Genomic DNA, 27,163 nt, shown 5'->3' with positions numbered 1-27,163 from the left:
TATTTTTTTATTTTTATTTTTTATTTATTTATTTATTTTTTCTCTCTCATTGTATTTTAAGCTCCTTAGACCTTCATTAATGTACCCATTTTCTTTTCAGCTTGTCTGCCCCGTTACCATACCTGTTACAAGCAGTGATACTAACCCATTAGTCATTTGGAAGCTGGTTTGTACTTGTACTCTGATTTGTAGTCCACACTACCAGAAGGCCAATCCACGCCTTCACCTTGTCCTCCCTGTAGGGTATTTTACCTCCACACTCCTCCTTCAGATTCACCTCAGATGTTGTGCCTACAAGCCTTTCTGACCACTGCTTCTTGAACTTATCTATAAATCTTTCTTCCTTTTGTGTTCTCCTAACACCTGTATAGGCCTCTATACCATTTACTACAATGTATTATAACAGATGTGCCTAGAGCAGAGAAGACACTAAATGAATATGTGAATGACAAGGTACTTCATTCATCAGCAACACTTTAGTACTTACCAATATTAAAACAACAACAACAACAACGAAGAAACTGTTGGATTAAATCCTTCACGCTTTAATTTAAACCCCTTTCTCCTTATTTAATTCTCATATGGATACCAGGCTATCAGACTCTGTAAATATACCTCTCTGTAAAATATGGTGTTTTTGTTTAATTATTTAAACAAATAAATTTAAACTCAGTACAAATAAATTATTTATTTATTTGTACTGAGCGACCCTAGATCTCCTCATCTTCTGTGCCTTTTGGTGATCCTTTTCTTGGTTTTGTGACGGACATAGGTGACTAGGTGACATAGTTGTGATTCCTTGAACTATTTATTCTAACATATATCTGGGCAGTACTAACTCTCTTTTTGTGTTTCTCACAGACCATACTTCCATTTGTGCCTGTTGTGTGATGCTAGTGCTTTGTAGTAATGAATTTAACAGATTTATTGAGTGAGCAAAATACTTGCGGCACTATTAACAATGAATAAAATAAACCTAATCTCAGCCCTTGTAGTACTTAGCTATCTAGTGGGACATGCATTAAGTAAATTGACAGTGGCAATACAGGGAACAGTGCTATCATAATACATTTATCATAATAAAGGAGGTAGAAGGTGGTATGTAGCACATGGCAGGGGCATATAACCAAGGCTTATGGTTTTGGTTTTCCAAAACCAAGGGAGTTTTCCTGGAAGAAATGACTTGAAATATGAGTAGAAATTGGCCAGGTAAGGAGGCAGCTTGCTAGGGTTTGGAGGTGGCCCTTTTGAGCCACATGCAAGAGGTTCAACATGGCTGACAGTGAGAGATATGCCTGGAATGGAAGATGGGGTCATCTTAAGGCTTTATTTTAAGGGCAGTAGGTTGCCACAGAAGCATTTTAAGGTGAGAAGAATCATGATCTCATGTATATTTTAGAAAGAGTTACACTCCACATTAGAAAGTGTGGAGAAGACATCAGGCCAGGACACAGTGCTTTCTGGAACGGGATTTCTCATCCTCAGCACCGTTGACATTTGGGGCCAGTTAATTCTTTATTACGGGAGGCTGTGCTGTGCAGTGTAGAATGTTCAATAGCATTCTTGGCCTCTACACAGTGGATACCAGTACTACCTTTCCCCATCTGCACCTGCCCCTTGCCCCCATCCCCCGATTGTGGCAACCAAAAATCTTAGACATTGCCAAATGTCCCCTCAGAGGCAAGATCACCTCTGATTGAGGACCACTGGCCTAGAAGCTAAGAGGCAAAAACTGTTGATGTCCTGGAAAATAAGGTAGGGCTGTGGAAATGGTGAGGCTCATAATACATAGTAAACTTACATAGGTACACTACCAGGCACAGTGCCTTAGGAATAGTAGTCATTGTTGTTATGTCCATATAATAGGGAACTTGTGTTTATTTTATTTTATTTTATTTTATTTTATTTTATTTTATTTTATTTTATTTTATTTTATTTTATTTTATTTTATTTTATTTTATTTTATTATTTTATTATCATGATAAGTACATTTATTATCTCCATCACCTATTTTACCCATCCCCCCCACCTACCTCCCCTCTGGTAACTATTAGTTTGTTCTCTATAGTTAAGAGTGTGTTTGTTGGTTTGGCTCTCAAGTCTCTCCCCTTCACTTTGCTCATTTGTTTCATTTCTTAAATTCTGCATATGAATAAGATCATGTGACATTTGTCTTTCTGTAACTTATTTTTGCTAGAGTTAATACCCATTCTTCTCAAACTCTTCCAAAAAAATAGAAGAGGAAGGGAGACTTTTTTTTTTTTTTAAAGATTTTATTTATTTATTCATGAGAGACACAGAGAGGCACAGACACAGGCAGAGAAACAGGCTCCATGCAGGGAGCCTGACATGGGACTCAGTCTCGGGTTTCCAGGATCACACACTGGGCTGAAGGCAGTGCTAAACCAATGAGCCACCTGGGCTGCCCAGAAGGGAAACTTCTTAATTCATTCTATGAGGCCAACATTACCCCGATACCAAAGTCAGACAAAGATACCACAAAAAAGAAAACTATAGGTCTATATTTCTCACGAATATAAATGCAGAAATCCTTACAAAATATTAGTGAACCGATCCAATAGTACGTTAAAAAAATCATACACCCATGATCAAGTGGATTTATTCCTGGGATGCAAGGGTGGTTTAGTATTCGCAGAACAATCATCATGATACATCATATTAATGGGAGAAAGGATAAAAACTATATGATCATTTCAATACATGCAGAAAAAGCATTTGACAAAGTACAGCCTCCATTTATGATAAAAACTCTTTGCAAAGTAGATCTAGAGGGAACATACCTCAACGTAATAAAAGCCTTATATGAAAAACTCACAGCTAATATCATACTCAGTGGTGTGAAACAGAGTTTTTCCCCTAAGGTCAGGAACAAGACAAGAATGTCCACTCTTGCCTCTTTTATTCAACATAGTACTGGAAGTTCTAACCACAGTAATTAGAGGACATAAAGCAATAAAAGACATCTTTGTTTATTTTAGATAAACTTTTTTTTTTTTCACAAATAGATTTTAATTTTGGTTTTAGTTTGCCAGATCCAGGGCCAGATCCGTATGCTTTACATGATGTTGTTTTGGTCAGGGTTTTTTTTTTTTGTTGTTGTTGTTGTTGGTCATAGAAATCACTGTAGCAGAATGAGGGTTGTTAAAAAGTATCAAGAAGCCAAAAGAGTACTGGAGAAAGCTGGGACCAAGCTTGGGACTCCATGGTCCATAGAAATGCACACCCCACACAAGACTATTCCATTAGCAACCACTGCCTTTTTACCCCAGAACCACCATCTCTACCCTGTCTAGAGTCTCCCAGAGGGGTATTGTTTGCTGAATTTAGAGAATATGGCAACCCCATTTGTAAGAGTATTTATGCAGTGGAGATTCCATCTTTCTCACTCAGGACCCTACAGAAAGGAAATAGAATTGGTATTGAGTAAGCTAGTCTATAATATCTGCCACTGTATTAGAGACCAGTTGGTGATTTTAGAGATTTTTCTTTTGACACAAGCATAGTTAGATCTTTCTCATGGTATGGTTTTCCTTTCCTCTTAAAATTCTCGTACTATTCTCTAAGGAACCTGATTTCTTTTGATCTCCGATCACTTTTGAAAATACCTGTAATGTGGCCAGGAGAAAACTATGACTTTGCAGATAACGGTGATACTGATTGCTCTTTGTCTCGAGGATAGAGTCCAAATGGCATACAGGACTTTGCAGCCCAACCCAACCAACCAGGATAGCCTCTTTTCCAGCCACTTTCCCTCACAGTCTCTCTACACTGCACCTTCTACCAGTCCTTGATTAAGTCATGCTCTCTCATATCTTTGCACAAGTTTTCCCTTCTGCCTGAAATCCTCTGTCCTGTCTCTATACAAAGAAAACTCTTGCTTGTCTTGTAAGATTCAGCTCAAGCAGTCCTTCCACTTTGAATTTTTTGATTCCCCTAGGAAGAGTTACCTTGTCCCTCTGCATATTATACACTAATCACAAGGCACTCTCATTGTTTACATGATTGTGAGTTCCAAAAGAGCTTTCAGTGTCTCAAAGGCACAATGAATGTATCTTGAACAAGAATGAGTTTCAAACATTGCCATAGAGTTGATTTTCAAAATAAAAAGGAAACAATGTTTTAGTGAAATTGGTATATAACAGTTCTGCTTCAGTAAATGTAAACTTTTTTTTTTATTTTGTTTTTGGAAATGTAGAAACTTATGAATATGTGCATCCCATGGATATACATGGGAATACCCAGACATGAGTAATTCTGGGAACTGTTTTTATTCTCTGGACATATATATGAGGGTGGGTTGTTAATGAAATGGTATTTACTTACTTATCTAAAGAAATCAGAATATCTTTGGTTTCATGTAGTATGTGTATTTTAGCACTAATGTTGTGGATTTTCTGCTTTTGTCCACAATAATCTTTCAAAAATGAAAATACAAGTATGCATATGATTATGGTGTATATGTTATGTTAGAATATAAATCCTTGAAAACAGGAGGACAGGGGATATGGTCAGAGGAGAGAAAAACCAAGATTTGTTGATTGGATGCTCCCATACTTATTGCCTTATTCAATTCTCAGAACAGATCTCAGAGATAGAGGACATTACTGCTATGACACAGTTTTAAAAGTTGAGGTTTCAAAAGATGGAAATGTCTTGTCAGATAACTGTCACAACAGTTAAATGGTGGGGAAGGAATTTAAACCCAAATCTGTATGACTCCAAGTCTCATGCTTTTCTAACTTTGCTGGCTTTGGAGTTCAGAACTTCATATAAAAATGTATTGTTATAAGAAAAATATTTGTTTTTTTTCTTATATGAAAAATTGCTAAATAAGACTGTGGCTTTAGGGATCCCTGGGTGGCGCAGCGGTTGGGTGCCTGCCTTTGGCCCAGGGCGCGATCCTGGAGACCCGGGATCGAATCCCACATCGGGCTCCCGGTGTATGGAGCCTGCTTCTCCCTCTGCCTATGTCTCTGCCCACCCCCTCTCTCTGTGACTATCATAAATAAATAAATAAAAAAAAATAAAATAAAAAGACTGTGGCTTTAAAGGTAATATAAAATTTTTCTTAATTTTGAGGAATCCTGTTTTAAGAAAAGAAACCTTTGTGGAAAAGTTTCAATAATATTATTCATGGGTATAGCCATTTCCCTGGTTATATTACATTTTATATTACCCAAGCATCTGAAAGCATGCTCTCAAAAGTATTATGATGATAGTTTAAGAAACTTTTTTTTTTTTTTGGCAACTGCAAGGCCATCCAGTCAATTCTCTTGTTACCTGAGAGAATAAACTCTCTAGAGGAAGATAAAAGAAGAAAGGAAATGTTGGGTATGACATCATCTTGAGGTCAAGTGGAGGAGCGCACAGAAAGCATCTAGGAGGTCATTGATGATGGTGCCAGAGAGGAGGGTAAGGGTCAAAAGTGAGTTGAGTGAGTTGGCACAAAACAAGCAGATTGGAAGTGGAGAGAGCAAATAGAAGACATGTTTTGTTTTGTTTTTTTTCTTTTAAAAGGCTAGAAGGTGTAATATAGTCCAAGGCTTTCCTTTTGCAGTGAGGGGGAGGGAACTGAGGTACTTAAAGATAAACTTCTGGCCCAATACCATACATCTGTGTGCTAGTAAATGGCCAGGTGGGGCCTTGAACTCCTCTGACCCATGTTCAGTGATTTTTCTCCTGTACTACAATTCTCTAGAAGAGAAAAATGTCTACAAATAGTTCTAAAGAGAGACTTTTAGAGATCTTTTTGAAAAGGAACTTCTTGTAAATGAAAACAGTTACTTATGAAATGAAAACAGGAGCATCTACCAATCATGTGATCCCACATTTTATGAGTGAGTATGATGACTTAAGGAGTCCCTCAATTGTTTATCACCCAACTGTTTGGAGTGCTGGAAGAATTATCTCTGAAGGCTTGCTTTGCATTTGTTGGAAAAACAGATGCTAATTTCCATTTGTTTTCCTCATGCTGTAACTCAAAGGTATTTTCAGAGGTCTTTTTTTTTTTTTTCATAGTTACAGTTAGGATTTTTATGATGCCTCATAGTGTTTTTTTTCCCCAGAGTTTTTTTGATATCCATAATGACATTTTTCATTGTGTATTCTAGCATTTTTTGTGTGATAGTATATTCTATCAAAGCCCTTCTACTAAATGCAAGTTTATTTCTTCTGTTTTGGTTTGTTTAGTATTGAAATGATTGTTTCCTTTTTTGTTTTCGTGTCATTATGATGGTCAAATAACTATACCAGTTATACCATTGATAGGTCTGTGATGGTTAATGCAAGTTTAAAGATTTTTTTTTTAATTTTTTATTTATTTATGATAGTCACAGAGAGAGAGAGAGAGGCAGAGACACAGGCAGAGGGAGAAGCGGGCTCCATGCACCGGGAGCCCGATGTGGGATTCGATCCCGGGTCTCCAGGATCGCGCCCTGGGCCAAAGGCAGGCGCCAAACCGCTGCGCCACCCAGGGATCCCCGGTTAATGCAAGTTTAAAGGAGAACTTGTCTTAAACCCACTTTTTCCCCTTTCTACTCCTAGTTTTTGTTTTTTAATTGAATGGTATGGCATCTTCTCCCCTTGCACATTCATACTTTTCTAAATTCATGCCCTTCTGTTGCAGGTATGATGAAGCCAGCAGGGCCTTTGGGGGCTGCTGCCCCTGGGGGGATGTTGCCTCAGGGCCCTTCACCTCCTGGACCCCATCAATTTGGCCAGAGTGGAGCTCATGCCCAAGGGCATCCTCCTCAAAGGTGAGCTAAGTAGATTCCAACCCGAATTTGTATATTCTACTAAAATTGTCTCACAAGTGCCTTCTAGACCTGCATATTTATTGATTGAAAGTTTGACCTCTTGATACTGCCCACACCCTTGAAAGGAGTTGCTAGACTGTCCTAGAAAACAAAGCATTTGGAAAAATTAGGTGGGAAAAGAAACAATACTAGTACATATTTAAAAATATATTAAAAATCACTTGTGTCAATACCACATATTTTAATTTTGGATTATATTCATCTTGTTTTAGAGTTCTGTATTAATTTCTGATTCCTTCAGATATCTATGACCTGTATGCCCTAATAAATTTTAAATCATCTATCCTCTTGAATCCTTCACAGAACTGAGCTCAGTTGGTGCTTAATAAATATTTTAAAAATTAAATCAGATTGTAGCCAATGGTAAAACTGGATTTGATGTGGAAGGTACACAGATGCCAATGAGGGATTTTTGAATGGTAGGTCGATAGAAAAAAGAACATAGGAAATAAATCCTCTGTTCGTGTTTATAATAAACTAAAGAAGGGAAAAGTGGAAGGCAGGTCTGAAGAAGCCAAGGTATGAGATGTATAGATTCTGTACCCTACTGTGGACTATCCCCTGGGAAGGGAGCCAGCATCACACCTTCTCTGCTGCAAGTCCCATTACCGTTTGTCCAGTGAGCTGTTGCTGTTGAGAATCCCAGTGCCAAAGCTGTTTGTAGTGTTTACTTTGGAATTTCTCCAGTGATTACCTGGACACTTCATTTCCTGGGTTCCTTTTTCAGGTTATTAAGATGTAGGGTTCAGTGTGAATCTGAACCCTGCTGCTGCTGAAGCCATTCAGTTATCCTTTCAAGGGGCCTGTGAGTAGTTACTGTTAGTGGGAAAACTCTGGACTTTTAAATATCATCAAATTAATGCTCTTACAGGACGTTTGTGAAATTGACTCTTCCCAGGTCTTGTTTGTCATGATAACATTTATCATTATAATAGTTGCTGTGAAATACAGAGTGAAGATTAATGTAGGAAACAGAGGATGGGTGAATCTAAGTAATGTGGTTTGAACAAGGACACAAAGTCAAAAGGGCCTGATTTGGGATCTGACCCTACTATCCTACCGAGTCTCATTAGCATGGTGGTGGGGCATAAGTTTTATCGAAGAAAGACTAAGAACCAAGATGTGTCTTCTGGCTCAAAAATTAACTAGTTATGTGGTGCTGGTGAAGTCCAGCACAGTTGGGCCTCTAGGCCTTTTCATTTTGCTCACTTGTAAAATGAGGAAATAGAACTCTCAGTCCAGAGCACAGGGGAGAAGATCTGGAAAAGTTTATTGTTGTGAACCGCCAAGCATTTTAGAATTTGTTTTAAAAGAAGAAATGCAAAAATTAAATAGCTGGTTTGAAGTTAAGAAAGCTTTTGGTTATTGGTATTAGCCTAGATTGTATTGATCTTTTTGGTTCTTTCCATTTGTTTCACTTGAATTAGGTTCCTTAGAAATAAGTAAACCATGGACTTTACCATCAGATCTTTGCTGTGTGGTTGTGAGCTCAGTACAAAGTCTGGCACAGTGAAGAGTGTCCACTGTGTACAGCCAACTACTTTAGGCTCAGGCAACTGTGACTTGACTTCTATATTATTTAGTTCCCTCATCACAATTTTAACAATAATAATGTGGTTGTAAGGATTTTGATGGTTAGTGCATGCACAGAATCTTGCATAGTGCATAATGCCCATGAAAGGCTCAATACATGTTAGCAGTTATCAATATCATTTTTAGTACTTGTAGAAGGTCTGCTGTCTGTAGCTTGTCCTTCCTCCTGGTTCAGTCTCTAGCTACTCATGACAGCTCAACCTAGAAAGCTGCTTTTATTATGGTTCCCAGGGAAACCCTGACAGATTTTGCCCCATCTCCTTCACTATTCACTTGCTTCAACTTAAACTGTGAATTAGAGGTTGGAAATGGATTTAAAAATGAAAAAGTCAGGGAAAAGTCTAGTATTCATGCTCAGCGTCCATGGTTACCACACTACATTGACCTCATGGACATATTTCTGTGTACATAGTTCAATGCAAGGGCAAAGGGCCCAATGATTGTACTGGTGAATCACAATCTGATGACGGGGATTGTCAGAGAGCATAGATGGCTTGTGACATTTCTTTGATGATTATAGCACTTAATAGCATTTCATCTGTGCTGTTTAAACTTAGAGAATCCTTCAAAAAATCTCTTAATTTTTATAATATCTAAACTGTTGAATGAAAACAAGATATAACTTGGAGTCATTATGTTGATGAAAATTTAAACATTTGTCATTTTTATTTTTAAGTATTGCTCCTTCACAGGCAATGTTTCATAAAATTTAAAAATCATACCTATTGGGGATCCCTGGGTGGCGCAGCGGTTTGGCGCCTGCCTTTGGCCCAGGGCACGATCCTGGAGACCTGGGATCGAATCCCACATCAGGCTCCCGGTGCATGGAGCCTGCTTCTCCCTCTGCCTGTGTTTCTGCCTCTCTCTCTCTCTCTTTCTGTGTGACTATCATAAATAAATAAAAATTAAAAAATTCATGCCTATTCATTTGTCTTTTTGATCTTGGCCGAGGCAGAATAAATGTCTTAAACTTGTAAATAGTACTAAAGTTATGTACGCAGTGTTATTGCTGGGCAGGATTAATCCAAGAAATAAACTCTATAAGTTATGTAAGTTATCTGTTTTGATCAAGAAATGATGAATTGAGGTGGAAGAGGATGGGAAGAGGAGACTCATCTTCCCAAATTGAAGCTGATGGGATGAAATCTGCTGACTAAGAATTTGGTTGCAATGAAAAGGAGGGAGCAAGAAAAATAAGAGAAATAGTTGTTTTCTCTTAATTTGTTGTTGTTGTTGTTCTTTCTTGGTGGAAAGCAGTGATATTTGGCATAGGTTTTATTTTCTATGTTCTATGGACTGAGTATTTGAAACCTAGATTTTACTTCAGTCCAATCTTGACAAATTTGGTACCATCTCTCCACATCCTAACAAACTTCAGCATACAGCTCGTTACTTGAGCAATTTGTTACAAACTTAAAAATAAGAAATATGTGAGGTTGAGCACGCCACAGACAACTGAGTCAACTCTCCAGAGGTTTTGGACTAAGCTGAGAATAAACTTTCATGTTTTATTAATCCTCTGATAGTAATTCTTTGTTGTTTTTTATGGTGGATCTGCCCTTTTCTGACATTCAAGAAAACAGTAAATTAAAATATAGAATTGGGCAGCCCGGGTGACTGAGCGGTTTAGCGCCACCTTCAGCCTGGGGCATGATCCTGGAGACCCAAGACCAAGTCTCATGTTGGGCTCCCTGCGTGGAGCCTGCTTCTCCCTCTGCCTGTGTCTCTGCCTTTCTCTCTGTGTCTCTCATGAATGAATAAATAAAATCTTAAAAATATATATATAGAATTGAATTTTTTCTGCACCCAGAAACATGTTAAGTGAAAGAATCTACATGAGAAATATTCAAATTATATGATTCTTAATTTTAACCACATTATATTTATTGCTTAGAAAAAGATCATTCCATTCTATCTGCTCATTTTTTTCATTTGAAAGCTGAGAGCTACAGAGATTAAGTGGCTTGCCCGTAATTACACACCAGGATCTCCACATTGAGAGACCTAAACTCTGATACCTACATGCTCTAGACCTTGGATTAACTAATTTAGTGAAGTAATGTAATTGAAAAATATTAAATCACTTTGCATGTTTAAAATGTTCTGTTAATCTCTTTTCCCTTATCTATATGAAAGTTTTTGTTAGCCCTTTATTACTACTTTATTCTTGTTAATATAATTGCTTTTAAAATTCAAATTTGGGGCAGCCCTGGTGGTGCAGCGGTTTGGTGCCGCCTGCAGCCTGGGGTGTGATCCTGGAGACCCGGGATCGAGTCCCACGTCGAGCTCCCTGCATGGAGCCTGCTTCTCCCTCTGCCTGTGTTTCTGCCTCTCTCTGTGTCTATGAATAAATAAATAAAAATCTTTAAAAAAAAAAGCATAAAATTCAAATTTGTTTAAGATTTACAATATTTAAGTTGGCTAGGAAAAAAATGTAATTGTGAATTCCTAAAGCATAATTCCCAGGACTTATATTAAGCAATGAAGGATAAGTAGGCATTTATGGATTTAAAAGTAACGACCTAATGGTTGTATATTCTCTTAATGTAGTTTAAATATTAACCTTTTCTTAAGTTAAAAAAATACTGGAGGCTGCTTATGTCATAACTTCCATTTGAACACTTCATCCTACATGTACTATCTATGTAATAAATTACTCCTACAATTTTATATTTAAAAAATCTTAACACTTGTGAAATATCTGTGAACATGTTTTAGAGAATTTTTCTCTTAAACAATTGAATAATCCCCCCTCCCCCAATGAAACTGCTGGTTCCCAGTTCCTACTTATTAGATCCAATGAAACTGCTGGTTCCCAGTTCCTACTTATTAGATCCAAACCCTGTAACAATATGTTATGCTGCATCCACTAATATATTCTTATAGAGCATGTATGTACATTCTGCCTGTATGCAATTTTTACCTTTATTTATTGTGACATTTTAAAATAAGGCAGAAGTATCATTTCTTGAAGGAAAAAAGAAATGATGTTTTTATGAAACAATGAATTTACAAAACAAATCATTAACACAATTCTTGAAATCATTTCTAAGTGACCAACAATATTTTAAATATGTCAGTTAAGACTAGAGTTATATTTTGCTTTGCCTTTCTTATTCCTAGTGTCATTAATAAATTAGAGATATAAAGAAAACTTCTGTGAAAAGTTAATTTTTATATTTTCTCTCTGTATTCAATTTTGTTCCAAAAATTATTTAAATTAAAAGATGTTTCGTGGGCAGCTCTGGTGGCGCAGCGGTTTAGCGCCGCCTGCAGCCCGGGGTGTGATCCTGGAGACCCAGGATCGAGTCCCACGTTGGGCTCCCTGCATGGAGCCTGCTTCTCTCTCTGCCTGTGTCTCTGCCTCTCTTTCTCTCTCTCTGAATAAATAAATAAATAAACCTTTAAAAAAAAAAAAAAGATGTTTCGTGTGACTGTGTTGGTCTTGTTTCAGTTTTTGACAGGAGAGGAAATCATTTTGCTAATAAGCAATACTGTTTGGGTTAAAATTTATTCATACTAACTTTATAACCCTTATAACCAAGTATCTGCTATAGGATAGCTTGTGTACTTTTGCATAGTAAAAGCATTTGTTCATTCATTTAACTCAAAATGTGGGATATCATCATTCAGAAATATGCTTAATACAATACAGCATAATGGTTTGAAAGTTAATTTTATTTTATTTTTTTATTTATTTTATTATTTTATTTTATTATTTATTTATTTTTGAGTGAATTTTAAATGTTGTTTACAGTAATTATTCAATTTAAGATACATGAAGAAAAATGACAGGAGAAAATTTGTGTGATATTTTGGTAAGTATACTTGCTTAAGACCAGGAAGAGGCTAGTCATAATTTTGTCACTCATAAGTTGTGGGACTTCAAGTAAGCCACTGGCCTTGCTCAGGCTCTTTTCCTAGCTTCTCAAGTGGCAGTGAAAGATGGAAGACAAGAGCATGGGTCACTACGGACACAGTTTCCAGTTTATGTAGAAATTGAATTCAGAGTATAAATCTGGGAAAATTTCTTTTTTTTTTTGGAAAATTTCATTTTCATTTAACCCTAAAAATTACTAAGTCATAATGTAACTTAAAGGGAAAACTTTAACTTTATTCAGCAGATTAACTACAATAGGAACACTCTTTATATTCTATTCTATGGTGGCTACTGTTTCATTCAAAATAAGGAAAAATAAATATACAATAAATTCAAGCTAAATTAAAGGTAAAGCATGATGAAATTTTTAGATGAAAAAGAATGAACACTTTCAAAACTTTTTACTGAGTTCACTTTGAGGTACTGTTTTGTATGGCACTGAAATTATAGTGCAGGTGACATTTTACTTTAAATGCTGAGTAGGATTTAAGGAGAATGATTATAAAGATACAACTACAAAACTTTTTTTTTTTTTTTTTAGTTCTGTTCTATTAATCGTTAACCCTGGTATAGATATGGCTCTGGTGGACTCAGCTTCCCAACTTGATTTCCAAAGCTAGTTCTGTGTTTACGTTAGGATATTTTTGCTAAGTATCTTGACATGTTGAGGTTGTGAGCCTAGATATAAGATGATGCTGCGTGATTCATTTTGAGCTCACATTAAGATTAAATACTTAGGATCATCATTTCTTTAGGGCCCACTAGGTGGGCTTACATAATTTAGTAGGCTATTGACATTTATCATATATCATTTGCATTTGAAACTATGATATTGTTTAACACCCTTTTTTCTCTCTTAGATTTACAGGTCCTCCACCTGTCAACAGTGCGGCACCTGTCAACAGTGCAGCACCCTCCTACGCACCATACTCACCTTCTGCACAATCATCTTATCCAAGTCCTGCGTCCACTTCATCTGTCACCCAACTGGGCAATCAGTTCAATGCTATGCACATCAACAGCTATGGTAACAGTTTCATTATTAGTGCTCATTAGCCACATATTTCATGAGTATTTTTTAAAGATTTATTTATTTGAGAGAGAAAGAGAGTGTGCGAGAGTACAAGCAGGATGGAGAGGCAGAAGGAGAGGGAGAAGCAGACTGTCGACTGAGCAGGGAGCCTGATGCGGGGCTCCATCCCACCCTGGGATCAAGACCTGAGCTGAAGACCGGTGCTTAACCAACTGAGCCACCCAGGCACCCCTTTATGAGTATTTTTAATGAAGAAGGTTTTCTCCATTTTTTTGGGGGGGTTTTCTCCATTTTTAAAGTAAACATAACTCAAAAAAATAGGCAAAACTCTGGCATACCATATTGAAGTAGTTTTTTATTTTTATTTTTTTGAAGTAGTTTTTTAGATATTTTTACATATACCATCTGTATTCCTTATGACAATAATTAATTTTTTTCCTGATTATGCTGCCATTTATTTCAAAATAATTGAAAGACCTTGAGCATACCTTACATTGAATATTAGAACAGTAAAAAACCAAAAAATTCTGACCTCCCAAATAAGTATTACAACAGTGAAATTATTTTAAGAAATGTGAGACTGGTTTTAACTTTGTGTTGTTTATAATGAGGCCCTAAAATAAAAAATATAGTACTCATTGTTTCACAGTGTTCTTTGATTCTGTATTTAGGTCATGAAAAGAATGGAAGCTCAGATGTTGTGAGGCAGAAAAGAGAATAATAGGAGAGAAAACAGTTACAGTACTGAGATTCATATCAATGGAAATGCTGTATATTCTGAGGACCATAGGAATCTTCATTGTAATAACAGCATAGTTAGCCATTTATCTATATAAAGAATGTTTCCGTTACTTTAAGTAGTTTTTTAGAAGTATCTGTTAAAAAAAAAAAAAGAACCCTCTGACTATTAGGAAATAGTCTTTTACTAATTTCAAGATGGGTAGGTCTCCAGTGAAGGGTTCCAAAAGAACCCTCTGACTATTAGGAAATTAGTCTTTTACTAATTTCAAGATGGGTAGGTCTCCAATGAAGTAACTAAATATCATATAATCAGAGATAGAATAATCTGGTTTACAACTATTTCCAAAATGATGAAAAAGCATGTTAGTGGGGCAGCCCGGGTGGCTCAGCGGTTTAGCGCTGCCTGAAGCCCAGGGTGTGATCCTGGAGACCGGGGATCGAGTCCCACATCAGGCTCCCTGAATGGAGCCTGCTTCTCCCTCTGCCTGTGTCTCTGCCTCTCTCTCTCTCTGTGTCACTCATGAATAAATAATTAAAATCTTAAAACAAACAAACAAACAAACATGTTACTGGCCCATCTTTTTTCCCTTGTTATTTCTGTCAAATTCCAAGAACTATTTGATCAAGTTAAGCACAGGCCACAAAATTTTTTGAATGTAAAGTTACCTGAATAATGCTTGTTACATGGTAAAATAGTCCTCTACATCATTTTCTAGATTTTGTACCAGATACAATTTCTTAACTAGTGACATGTGTCATGTAAAGTTAATGCAACTGACTTAAACTTTATCCTATTAATTTTCTTTTTTTTTAATATTTATTATTTTTAAAGACTTTTATTTATTTATTTATTCATGAGAAACACAGAGAGAGAGAGAAGCAGAGACACAGGCAGAGGGAGAAGCAGGCTCCATGCAAGGAGCCCCATGTGGGACTTGATCCCCAGTCTCCAGGATCATACCCTGGGCTGAGGTGGCGCTAAACCACTGCGCCACCGGGGCTGCCCCTATCCTATTAATTTCCTTACCAAAATTATAAATATTGCTTTTACCCATTAAAAATTCTCCCTGGGTGGCGCAGCGGTTTGGCGCCTGCCTTTGGCCCAGGGCGCGATCCTGGAGACCCGGGATCGAATCCCACATCAGGCTCCCGGCGCATGGAGCCTGCTTCTCCCTCTGCCTGTGTCTCTGCCTCTCTCTCTTTCTCTCTGTATGACTATCATAAATAAATAAAATTAAAAAAAAAAAGAATTAAAAAAATAAAAATAAAAAAAATAAAAATTCTCCCATTTTATAAAATGCCCTGAATAGCAATTGTGTAACTTTCTGAATGAAGATTTATCTTGAGGCAAAAAAAGAAAAATTGATTTGCAAGGATGACTTCTTATTTTATATCAGGAAAAGTAGTGTCCCTGTGTGTACTTCGTAGAATTTAGAATTGAGAAGTGCAATGTTTGGGATCCCTGGGTGGTGCAGCGGTTTGGCGCCTGCCTTTGGCCCAGGGCGCGATCCTGGAGACCCGGGATCGAGTCCCACGTCAGGCTCCCGGCGCGTGGAGCCTGCTTCTCCCTCTGCCTGTGTTTCTGCCTCTCTCTCTCTCTGTGTGACTATCATAAATAAAAAAAAAAAAAAAAAAAAAAGAGAAGTGCAATGTTTAGTGGTCTGGTCTTCTTTCTTGCACAGGTTCAGGCATGGCTCCCCCTGTCCAGGGGCCCCCTGGCCCTCCATCAGCACCTTCATTCCAGGGTCCTTCACGACCTCCGCAGCCATCCATTATGCAGCCTGGATCTCAGGTTCTCCCACCACCACCTACCGCACTAAATGGCCCTGGTGCCTCGCCCTTGCCTCCATCTACACACAGGCAGGATGGGCTTCCTGGGCCTCAGTACCAGCCCCCGCCTCTTCCAGGACAGACCCTGGGCCCTGGATATTCGCCGCAGCAGGGTAAGGCAAGCAGGCTCAGCAGAAAGGCCTAGGGTTATCTAGGAAATCAGCTTTGTTCTATGTTATTAGGCATCTATTACTAACTCTTAAGGAAAGCTACTTTTAAAATAGTGTGGCAAGTACAGAGAAAAGGGAATCATAGATATTCACCTTAACTCTCTGCCTTATATAATAAGATGAAAAAATGCAGCCTACTTGATTGAATAGCATAATATTGTTAGTGAGTCTTATATTTGGACTTCGTGTTCTACCCATTTCTTTTTAAAATTTTTTTCCAAGCAGCCAACTATGGTCTGCAGATGGCAGGCGGGCAGCTCGCCTACCCAGGAGGCTTCCCTGGAGGTCCTGCACAGATGGCTGGTCCACCACAACTCCAGAAGAAGCTGGATCCTGACTCCATCCCCAGCCCAGTAAGTGTTCTCTCTCACTCCGATCATCTCCATCACAAAGGACCATTCTTCATTCACTGTCTCAGAAACTCTTCAGTTTATTAGCATTTTTCCTGTCCTTTATTGTTGAAGCACAATACCCATCACACAGAAGCTTCCTTCTTTCCATGTGTGGGGTTGGAAGGCTAGGTTATGGCATATTAGGGGTCTCCATGACAGAAAGCCTATGTAGATGTTTTTTGGTGTCACATAAACTTGGCAGTGCTATTGATGTTTATATTGGCATATATTAGCAGTATTTATTGATTGTTTAATGAGTAAGTAATAACCTGAGTATATAAACATGCTAGTTTAGATAAGTAAAGGATACTTCTCAATAAGGATAAGATACCCACAGAAAGGAAAGCACAAAGTATTTTATATTTTGTCTATTAAAAAATTATTTTATATAAAATAGAGCTCTAACTTAATTCTTCTCTAATAAAGTGATTTTCTTTGGAAGATTATTCTTTAGTAACTGTATCAGTCAGCTTTTATTAGGTTATTCTGCATAACACACAGTCCCCAATTTGCTTACAACCATGAAGATTTACTTATCACTTAGATTATGTGTAGGCTGTAGTAGCTGAAGTTTGACCTTAGGTGTGGTTCTGTGTGCCCTTACCATTCCAAAAGCCAGTGTGCAGAGGCATTCTGTATTTGGGACATGTTATTATCAAGAGAAAGGGAGAAAAGAGAACTGGCCAGAAGGTACAATAGCTCTTAAAGTTTTCACTCAGATGTTGTACATGTCACAACCACTCACATGTCCTCAACCAAACCAAGTCATAACAAAGGCCTGGGTTAGTCTGGCAGGGATATATATACTCCTGCTTCAGGACAAACTGCAAATCTGTAGCAATGAGCAGAGATACATAGTCCTTTTAGAATAATAATGGAATTGATACAGTTAACCTAGGTCTTGGAAGTGGTTCTATAAACATGAGTAGAAAAAGTTAGACATAGCTCAAAGAGCTACTTACTGTATTAGCTAACTTTTGCTGTATAACAAACCACCACCTAATTTAGTAATTTACAGCCACTACTTATTAATCCTCATGACTCAGTGGGTCCTCTGGGCAGTTCTGCTACTCTGGGCCAGGCTCAGTGGATTTGGTTTGGGTTTACTTGTACATCTGGGGTAAGCTGGAGGTTTGGCTGGAGCATGAATGGTCTAGGATGGTATGTTAATTCTCTGTGGCTGCTGTGCCAAATAATCACAACCTGGGTGACTTAAAACAATAATTTATTCTTTTATAAAAACATAAAAAAACAGAGGCCTCCAAAAACGGAGGCCAGAAGTCTGAAATCAGTGTGTTGTAGGGGTATGCTCCCTTGAAAGGCTTTATAGGGGAATCCATTCCTTGTCTCCTCTAGCTTCTGATGGCTTCAGGTACCCCTTGGCTTGTGGCTGAATGACTATGCCTGTGCCATCACATTGCCTCTTTCTCTTCTGTGTCTTTTCCTCTGGGCATCCATCTCAAAACTCCTTCTGCCTCTCTATTATGAGAGGTTACACTTGATTCCATTGAGAGCCCATCCAGATAATCCGATGAATGCCTTTTAAGACTTAATTTAATCAGAGCACCTGGGTAGCTCAGTGGTTGAGTGTCTGCCTTTGGCTCAGGTCGTGATCCTAAGGTCTTGGGATCAAGTCCCACATCGGGCTCCCTGTAGGGAGCTTGCTTCTTTTTATGCCTATGTTTCTGCCTCTCTCTGTGTGTCTCTCATGAATATATAAATAAAATCTTTAAAAAAAAAAGACTTCATCAATAATCTTACTGTGTAAGATTGAGAACATGGATATATTTTTGGTGGGGGGTAGCACTAAGCCCACTACAGATGGTGTCATTCATGTGTCTGGTATTTGGTACCCGTCTTTTAGCTGGGAATCATTGGGCCATGTGACTGAGCAGGCTAGCCTGGATTTGTTCACTTGACTGTGGCAGACATCTAAGAGGGAAACTAGGAATCTGCAAAGCCTCGAGTCATGGCTTGGAACTAAAACATTGCCACTTCTGTGACATTGTCTCAGCCAAAGCAAGTCACAACGTCTTCCGAGAGTCAAGGAGTAAAAAGACTGGCTCTTGATGGGAGGAGCTGTGAAGTCCTTGAAAAAGGCGCAGAGTGGGTAGAGGATTTTGTCTATTTTTGTGATTTATCCACTTATTCTATATTTATTTGAATATGAACTTGAAAATGTATAATAAAGTGTCAAGCCCTATGTAACATGTTAGAAATTAAGTTTCTGTAACTCTTAGTGCCTTTATTGATAATTATATTATCAGCCATGGCTTTAATGGCTTAATATTATTTCATTATTCTAGTTAAAGGACTATCATATATTTACACTGAATTCATCATTTTAACTTCTTGTTTTTTTGCTTCTGTATAACATCTACAGATCCTCTGGGTCATTCCACTTCATTCTCTGATGTTTCTAGCTCCAGGTTCATTGTTAGTCTCTCCAGTACTGTTTTTGTCACAATTATTGAAAATTTTACTATCCATCTTTAGAAACTTTTATTTCTCAGGCCTTTCAATTCTTGATCTTCTTTGCTCCCAATGGTTCATCCACGCTACCTGTTATCCATCGTCTTATCATAGATCCTGTCATTACCAATTACAGAACACTTCAAAATCTCAATTGAAAACATCTCGTTTTCCAATCACTGCCTTTTATCTTTTTAGCTCATTCCTTTAGGACTCAAACTCCAATAATGATTCACTCACCAGGACTTATAACTTACCACTTTTTCTCTTGCATTGCCTTCATCTTCTCACTTCTCTTATGCAGCTTAGATTATTTGATCTATGATAAAAAATCTATCCCTTACATCCTTTACTCTCAACTCCTTTGCCTCACTTTCTTCACTGAATTCACCTAGGAAAATCCCATTTGTTGTTAAACCAACTCTCCACCTACTCTCTGCCTGCACCCCGGAGGCCACCTGTGACTTGAGAAAAATCACACCATGCTTACTGATCTCACTTTTGATTCATGATTATTAAACTAAGGTAAACTTAGAGTTCTGTGGTCCTAAAACCTGTGTGTACAAAAGAACCAGTGGTGGAGCTTCAGAAATACTGATGCCTTGTTCCCACCTGCCAATTTTATTTAATTAGACTGGGATATGAACTGGACATTGGGATTTTTCAAAGCTTCCCTACTGATTCTAATGTGTAGCAGGTCTGAAGGCCATCACCCAACTCCACTGTCTCTCTCATTTTCTTAGGGACTATCATTTCTTCACTTTCCAAACTCCTAACACTGCCTTCCCCTTTCTGACTCTTTAATGGTAACTGTGCTTCCTACTTCACCAAGAGAATAGAAACAATCCAAAGAGAACCTCTGCATTCTGCACTGCCACATCTCCCTGCATATGTGCCCTTTTATCTCTCTTTTCTTCTTACCATGGGTTAGCTTCTTCATACTCCCAACCAGGGCTATCACCTCCTAGATTCCCTTATGCCTCTCGAGGATAACCCTTCAGCAAATGTCCCCTGTATTAGAGTATTTGAATTCTTCAAAAAAACCCAGAACCAACAGGATATATGTGTATATATCTTTATCAGTCAATCAATCAATCAATCAATCATCGAGAGTTATCTTAAGGAATTCACTCACTCAGCTCTGGGGAGTGGCAGATTTGAAATCTGCAGGGTAAGCCAGAAAAAGTCGATTTTGCAGCTCAAGTGTGAAGGCCTCTAGACAGAGAATTCCCTCTACTTTGGGATTCCTCAGTCTTTTTTTCTTAAGGACTTCAAATAATTGGATGAGTTCCACTCACATTATGGAGAGTCTACTTTACTCAGAGTCTACTGATTAAATGTTAAACATATTTTAAAAATATACTTCCCCAGCAACATCTAGACTGGTATTTGACCAAAAACTGGGTACCACAGCCTAGCCATGTTGACATATTTTAATTAGCCATCACATCTCTCCCCTGCATCATCTATACTCATTTGAAGATAAACTTCAATTTTTCAATGTCTAGATCATTTTCAGCAGATTATAAACATCATGTAATACCTTTCCTCATTAATAAAAGAGATTTTCCTTGGCCCTTTTCAAATTCTCTATCCAGTTTCCCCTCATTTATTGGCTCTTTTATAGCAGTAAAATCTCCAGAAGAGTTACTTGTACTCACTGTCTTCAGTTCATCTCCTCCATTCCCCTCCTGAACCTATCCCAGTTTAGATCTCATTACCACAACCCCACCAACACTATGCTTGTCGAGGTTGCCAGTGATCTCCCATTACCAAATCTAGTGGTCAGTTCTCAGATCTCATCTACCTCAACGTATCAGTAGCAATTTGGCATATCTGCTCACTTCTTGAAACACTTTTTCATTTTGTTTCTGGAATACCACCACTCATTTACATCTCTGCTTATCTCTTATTTCCTTTTTTGGTTTTACCATCTCTCTGACTTCCTGATGTCAGAAGTGTCCCAAAGATGGTCTTTGGACCTGTCCCTTTCTCTGTTGACATTTCCTCTGTAGATCAACACTTCACAAAGTGTGCTGCTCTCAGAATGGCACAATCAGCATCAGCTGGGAACTCACTAGAAATTCATATTTGCAGGCTTCCCCTCAGACCTACTGAGAGTCTTTAGGGGTGGAGCCTTGGAATCTATGTTTTAACAAGCTTTCCAGATGATTCGTAGGCACACTAAGAGGCAGTGCTATAGGTGATCCCATCCATTCTCATGGCTTTAAATGAAGATGCAGATATTCCTAGGTAAGACATTTCCCTGAAATCTAGATTCCAACCCTGTTCTTTGGTTCCTCAGGCCCCAAACCCTGGAGTCATCCTTAATGATTGCTTTCTTGCACATTGTCCTTTAGTTAATTTTATTGGTCGTGGTCCTCATCCTGGTTCAAGCCACTACCATCCATCCACCTTGATTATTTTGAGAGCCTCCTAACTGTCTCCCTGATCTTTCAGCCTTCACACAGCAGCCAGGATGATCCATTCAGATTTTAAGTCAGGTCATGCTATGCCATGATTCAGAACAAAACCCTCCAACACTCCTCTAGTTAAAAACCAAAGTTCTTATAATGACCCGTAAGAGCCTACATTCTTTTCCACTCCATGCCTTACATCAGTCACATACAATCCTCTGATTCGGTCTCTTATTCCTCTTCTCCTTTTACTTCAGCCACACCAGGCTCCCTATTATTCCTTAAACATACGTGTACTCTTGTTTCAAGACCTTCGCACTTGATTTTTCCTCTGTTTAGATATATGCAAGGCATGGCTCATATCCTCGTTTCCTTCCTATCCTCATTCATCCCCAGTCTTCCTGGTACCCTTGGACATATAACTCCATGTCCACAGTACTTACCATTATTTGACATAGATGTATCATATTTATACACTTATTTGTTGCCTGTCTTCCATACTATAATGTCAGCTCCAAGAGGTCAGTAATTTGGTTTTGTTCATACTGTGTTTCCAACAGCTAGAATGTAGCCTGGTATGTAGTATACATTTATGTATTTGTTGAATGAATGAATGAGGGTTAACAACAACAGCAAGAAGCAGTATTGCTGTGATTCATCTTAGACTCTTAAAATGCATACATACAGATCAGTCTAGTGTTATTTTTATCATAAAAGTAATTAAATAGCAATGCCAGATGGAGCCTATTTATATTCCTATTATCAACATGCTTTAACTGACTAAATAATTTCTTCCTTCTGGGAAGAAAGATGTAAAATCATGTTTACTGAACTCCTGTTATATGCCAGTTCTGAGCTAAATGATCACTCCAAAACCTTTAGGGTGATGGTATTATCTCCATTGTGAGAGTGAAAAAACTGGTGTCACCATTGAAACTCTTCCTCACTGCCTTTCTGTATCTGTAGGAGGACCATTCAGAAGTGGAGCTCTTCCTCTCCCCCTCTCTGTCACTACCCTGAGCAAGCTCAGATAATTCTTTAAGCAACCTGCCTTAGGTGTACACATATCTCCTTACCTTTTATCTCCCTTACTCTTTTTGATCTCTCAAGAGAAACACTCTTTTTTTTTCTTTCCTGATTTTATTTTATGATCGCATTATATTCTGTTCATAGCAGATAAGTAAAAAGTAACACTAGTGGCAGATCCTGTGAAGGAAAGAGAAATCTATGTGTTTTGAGGTAGCTTTGGTATTATCAAGGGTCACTGTCATCATCAAATCGAAATCCTGTAAGTACTGAATCATAGTCAAAATCTCTATTGAAATTTCTGTGTATTGTTAAATTTCCAAGCCTGTTTTTTCAAGAACATGCATTTAAGGTAAATTTTAAAAACCTATATTTTTTTAAATTACTAGAAGTGTTTTAATATTTCTTACTCCGCTGGTAGTATTCCAGCTAAGATGTGAATTAGTTAAGAAATGCAATTACCACATATGACATTGTTTCTTTGGAGGCTGTGCTTTTTGTAAGTTGTGAACAACTAATTAAAAATAAGTTTTTTTAGAAATGTAGTCTACTTTAAGATTGGAAACTATATTCAATATGTAGATTATTGTGGCTTTTAATTTGGTTTCATATTTGACACTTCATTGGCTGAAATGATTACCTTAAATGTTGATTATATAAAAAGTTCTCCAATTTTGAAGAAATCAGATTAACCTTAAGGTTGAAATATAGGATGTAATAGTATTTTGATTTTTGTTTGCTTCTTGTCTCTGTCCATGGTAGCTTTTGGTCTCATCTATATCTTATAGTAGTTATGTTTGATGTGTATGCTGTATCTTTAATAAGAATTCAGATCTTATGAAATTAAAAAACATAAATGTATAGATTTGAAGGGAGGTTAAATCTATCTCTGATACACCATAAAACCAGTATCAGTGCCAGATAGGCCTGCTGCATTGGATGCGATGGGAGGGCAAAATGGAGAAGGTAACATTTCAGAGTTTGGGGGAAGATAATTTTCATGTTAATAATTTCTTTTGGAATCTAAAAAACTGTGTATCTTCCAAAGGTATGTAGTGCATTCTGGGCACTTGTCTCATTTCTCTCTCTCTCTCTTTAACCCCCTTGTCTCTTATTCCATGTCTCTTGTATCTCTTATTCCACGACAAAAGAAGTGAGGGCAAGAAGAAGAGGAGGAAGATAATTCTTAGGATGCTTTTGTGTTTTGTTAACTCCATACTACTAAATTTTGCTTATTATTTTAATCCCTAGACATATACAACAAAGACAATTTTTTTTAAGATTTTATTTATTTATTCATGATAGAGAGAGAGAGAGAGAGGCAGAGACACAGGCAGAGTGAGAAGCAGGCTCCATGCTGGGATCCTGACATGGACTCAATCCTGGGACTCCAGGATCCTGCCCTGGGCCAAAGGCAGGCGCTAAACCGCTGAGCCACCAAGGGATCCCCAGAAAGACAAATTTTTAACTCTATGTTATTCATCAATAAATATTTAAGTAGAGAAATACAAAGTGTTTCCAAATTAGATGACAAAACTTAGGGACTTTTTTTCTTCTGATTTCTATGCAATAGGCAACTTCCAAGTGGAAACACTATATTTGTTTTTTTACTGTTCCATGGAGCAGGGGTGAGGTGGAAGAACTTGAAAGGCAAACTGAAAAGACAAATTTAAAGAGAAAAGTTAAAGTGTTTTAGGTGATACTGTAAGTCATTTTTTCTGGATTTAATGATTTTTAGCTTTGCATATTTTCCTTTAACTACAAAAGGTATTTTCTTTAAAAGCTATTTTCAATTTCATTTTCTACCAGAGTTTTTTTTTATGCTTATCTATGGTGCCAATAACAAATTGAAAGAAATGAAGTTCTTTGAAGGGTCAGAGCTCAGAGTATCACAGAACAGAATTTAGCACCTGCTGCTCTAAAATTGTGGAAGTTTCAAAAGTGGAACTGAAGGTATGGTAGGCTCATGGTAGGCTCTCAGTGAGCATTTAATCTGAAATGAATGGAAAGGATTTAGAAAATGCCTATTTGTGTGTGTGTGTGTGTATAATGAAATGGAGAGGGGGAATGTTTGGAAGGGTCTTACTTTAACTTGTTCTTGATATCTTATATCAGATTCAGGTGATCGAGAATGACAGAGCCACAAGAGGGGGACAAATTTATGCCACCAATACCAGAGGCCAGGTCCCTCCCCTGGTCACTACAGATTGTGTGATACAAGATCAAGGTATTTATTTTCACTAATATTTTTCATTGCGGTTTTAAAATTTTCACCATTTTTTAAAAGGAAATACACTGGTGTACCCTTCATAAGGCTACATTGACTGGGGACCTCCTTATAGGTGATAATGGGGACCAACTTACCATCGATTATTCAAGTACAGAGATGTATTACCAACTGAATTCTCTTTTTTGCTTGTAGAAGTCTAGAGAGAGTCTGATGAAATATAGTTCAATATACTAGTTTAAGAAAATTATTTTAATTTATAGGCTTAAATTAGTACATGCCCTAGTTTGGTTTAATATATTTACTACATTAGAAACCTGGCCAAGGTAGCATGAGTAGAGCAGTAGGGGATTGAACATGAGAAATCCACACACCTGGTTCTAGCCCCAATGATATTTTTTTTTTCAGCAGGTCCTTTAAGATGTAGGTTCTGTTTTTCCAATTTTTTTTTTAAGATTTTATTTATTTATTCATGAGAGACACAGAGAGAGCGAGAGGCAGAGACACAGGCAGAGGGAGAAGCGGGCTCCATGCAGGGAGCCTGACGTGGGCTCGATTCCGGGTCTCCAAGATCATGCCCTGGGCTGAAAGTGGTGCCAAACCGCTGAGCCACCCAGGCTGCCCTGTTTTTCCAATTTTGAATTCAGATAATGAAAGGCCGAGCTCTGTTTCTACTAGCTATCCAATATGTGCTGCTAGTTTAATATTTTCTGTTCTTGTGCAGGTTTGCTCTTTCTAGGAATATGTAATTATTCCATTGTTCATGGCAAGTTAAAACACAGGCTGATGAAATCGTTAGTATTTGTTTCCTGAACTTTTTTATCCTCCTGCACTGAAACTCTGTAGCCATTAAACAATAATTCCCTATTCCTCCTCTCCCTGCAGTTCCTGTATCCTCTATTCTGCTTTCTGTTTCTGTGAATTTGCCTATTCTAGGTACCTTGTGTAAGTGGATTCAACACTTCCATACAACACCAAGTGTTCCTTATAGCACATGCCCTCCTTAATCCCTGTCACCTATTTAACCCACCCTCCCACCCATCTCCCCTCTCTGGTAACCATTAGTTTGTTCTTTGTAGTTAAAAGTCTGTTTCTCGGTTTGCCTCTCTCTCTTTTTTCCCCTTTGCTCATTTGTTTTGTTAAATTTCACACTTGACTTAAATCATATGGCATTTGTCTTTGTCTGACTGATTGACTTATTTTGCTTAGCATAATATTCTCTAGCTCCATCCTTGTCATTGCAAATGGCAAGTAAATCCAATGGTCTTACTGATCTAGCATTACTACCTGGCACAGATGATCATGCTTTTCCTTAATGTACTTTCTTCACCTCTGGGACACCAGATGCTCCTTGTTTTTATCCTTTTCAGTCCTTTAATTGATTTCTCCGTTTCCTCTAACATCTTTATGTTAGAGGACTGAGTACTTAGTTCTTGGTCATCCTCTAGCTGCAATTATTCCCTTAGAGGTTTTAAAGTAGTTTCAGGGTTTTGGTTTGTTCTTTTTTTTTTTTTTAAAGATTTTATTTATTCATGATAGACATAGAGAGAGAGAGGCAGAGACACAGGCAGAGGGAGAAGCAGGCTCCATGCAGGAGCCTGATGTGGGACTCGATCCCGGGATTCCAGGATTGCACCCTGGGCTGAAGGCAGGTGCTAAACTGCTGAGCCACCCAGGGATCCCCTTGGTTTGCTCTTTATAGAAAACTCCCAAATGTGTATCTTCTTCAGTACCAGACTCACATATCGAGTTGTTTACTCGGCTTTACTGTTAGATTGCTTGCTAGAGTTCCCAAAGTGGACATCTCCAAAGCCAGATTCCTGATCTCTGCCCACATACCCATTAACACATCCCTTCCCTTCCTGCAGTTTTTTTCTTATCAGTTGGTGGCAACTTCATGCTTCTGGTTCCTCAGGCCAAAAACTTTGGAGTCATTCTTGATCTCTTTCTTTCCCACCTCCCATCTTCACACTTCATACTCGCTCCCATCAACAATCAGTGTATTTCCAAAATATGTACAGAATATGGTCGCATGTCATTAACTCTATTGCAATCAGGCTGGTCCCTGCCATCACCATTTCTCCTCTGGTTACTGCACAACCTTTGTTACTTCTCTGAACTCCTCACCAGCTGCTGTGCCCAGTGTGTGCTCTATTCCAGCCACACAACCTCCTGTTACTCCTCTACCAGGCCAGATATGCCCTGACCCCAGGCACCTGCCTAGGTGAATATGCCTTCCTTCCTAGGAGTTTGCTCAAATATTACCTTTTCAAAAAGGCCTACTCTATAACTGTTTAAAGTTGCAGTCTGTCTCCCATTAAGATACCCCCTAACAAGATACAGTTTTTTTCATAGCATTTATCATCTTCTAATGACCTATGTGATTTACCCATTCTTTGGGTTTGATAGTTATTGTCTGTATCTTCTGTAAGAACATAAGCTCTACAAGGAAGCAGTTAGGACAATGCCTAACATTTAGTAGACATTCAATAAATATAAATATAAACATAGATTATAGAATTGCATAATACTAGTCTTTTTAGAAA

General features: G+C 38.0%; 1 protein-coding gene across 2 annotated transcripts in view; it reads left to right on the top strand.

Moving 5' to 3' along the window:
* SEC24D (SEC24 homolog D, COPII coat complex component) overlaps window positions 1-27,163 on the top strand; it is a 102,340-nt gene that overhangs the window by 5,762 nt on the left and 69,415 nt on the right. Inside the window, exons 3-7 of one of the 2 annotated variants that reach the window (XM_041759232.1) lie at window positions 6,647-6,776; window positions 13,170-13,336; window positions 15,766-16,026; window positions 16,306-16,436; window positions 24,506-24,617. In XM_041759232.1, the coding sequence (XP_041615166.1) occupies window positions 6,647-6,776; window positions 13,170-13,336; window positions 15,766-16,026; window positions 16,306-16,436; window positions 24,506-24,617 (801 nt within the window). The remainder of the gene's footprint in view (window positions 1-6,646; window positions 6,777-13,169; window positions 13,337-15,765; window positions 16,027-16,305; window positions 16,437-24,505; window positions 24,618-27,163) is intronic. The other variant, XM_041759233.1, reaches the window with a different exon arrangement.

This window comes from Vulpes lagopus, chromosome 6, assembly GCF_018345385.1.
Source record: "Vulpes lagopus strain Blue_001 chromosome 6, ASM1834538v1, whole genome shotgun sequence".
Taxonomy (NCBI): domain Eukaryota; kingdom Metazoa; phylum Chordata; class Mammalia; order Carnivora; family Canidae; genus Vulpes; species Vulpes lagopus.
The sequence above is the reverse complement of the archived record's forward strand: the minus strand, read 5'-3'. Positions and strand labels throughout refer to the sequence as shown.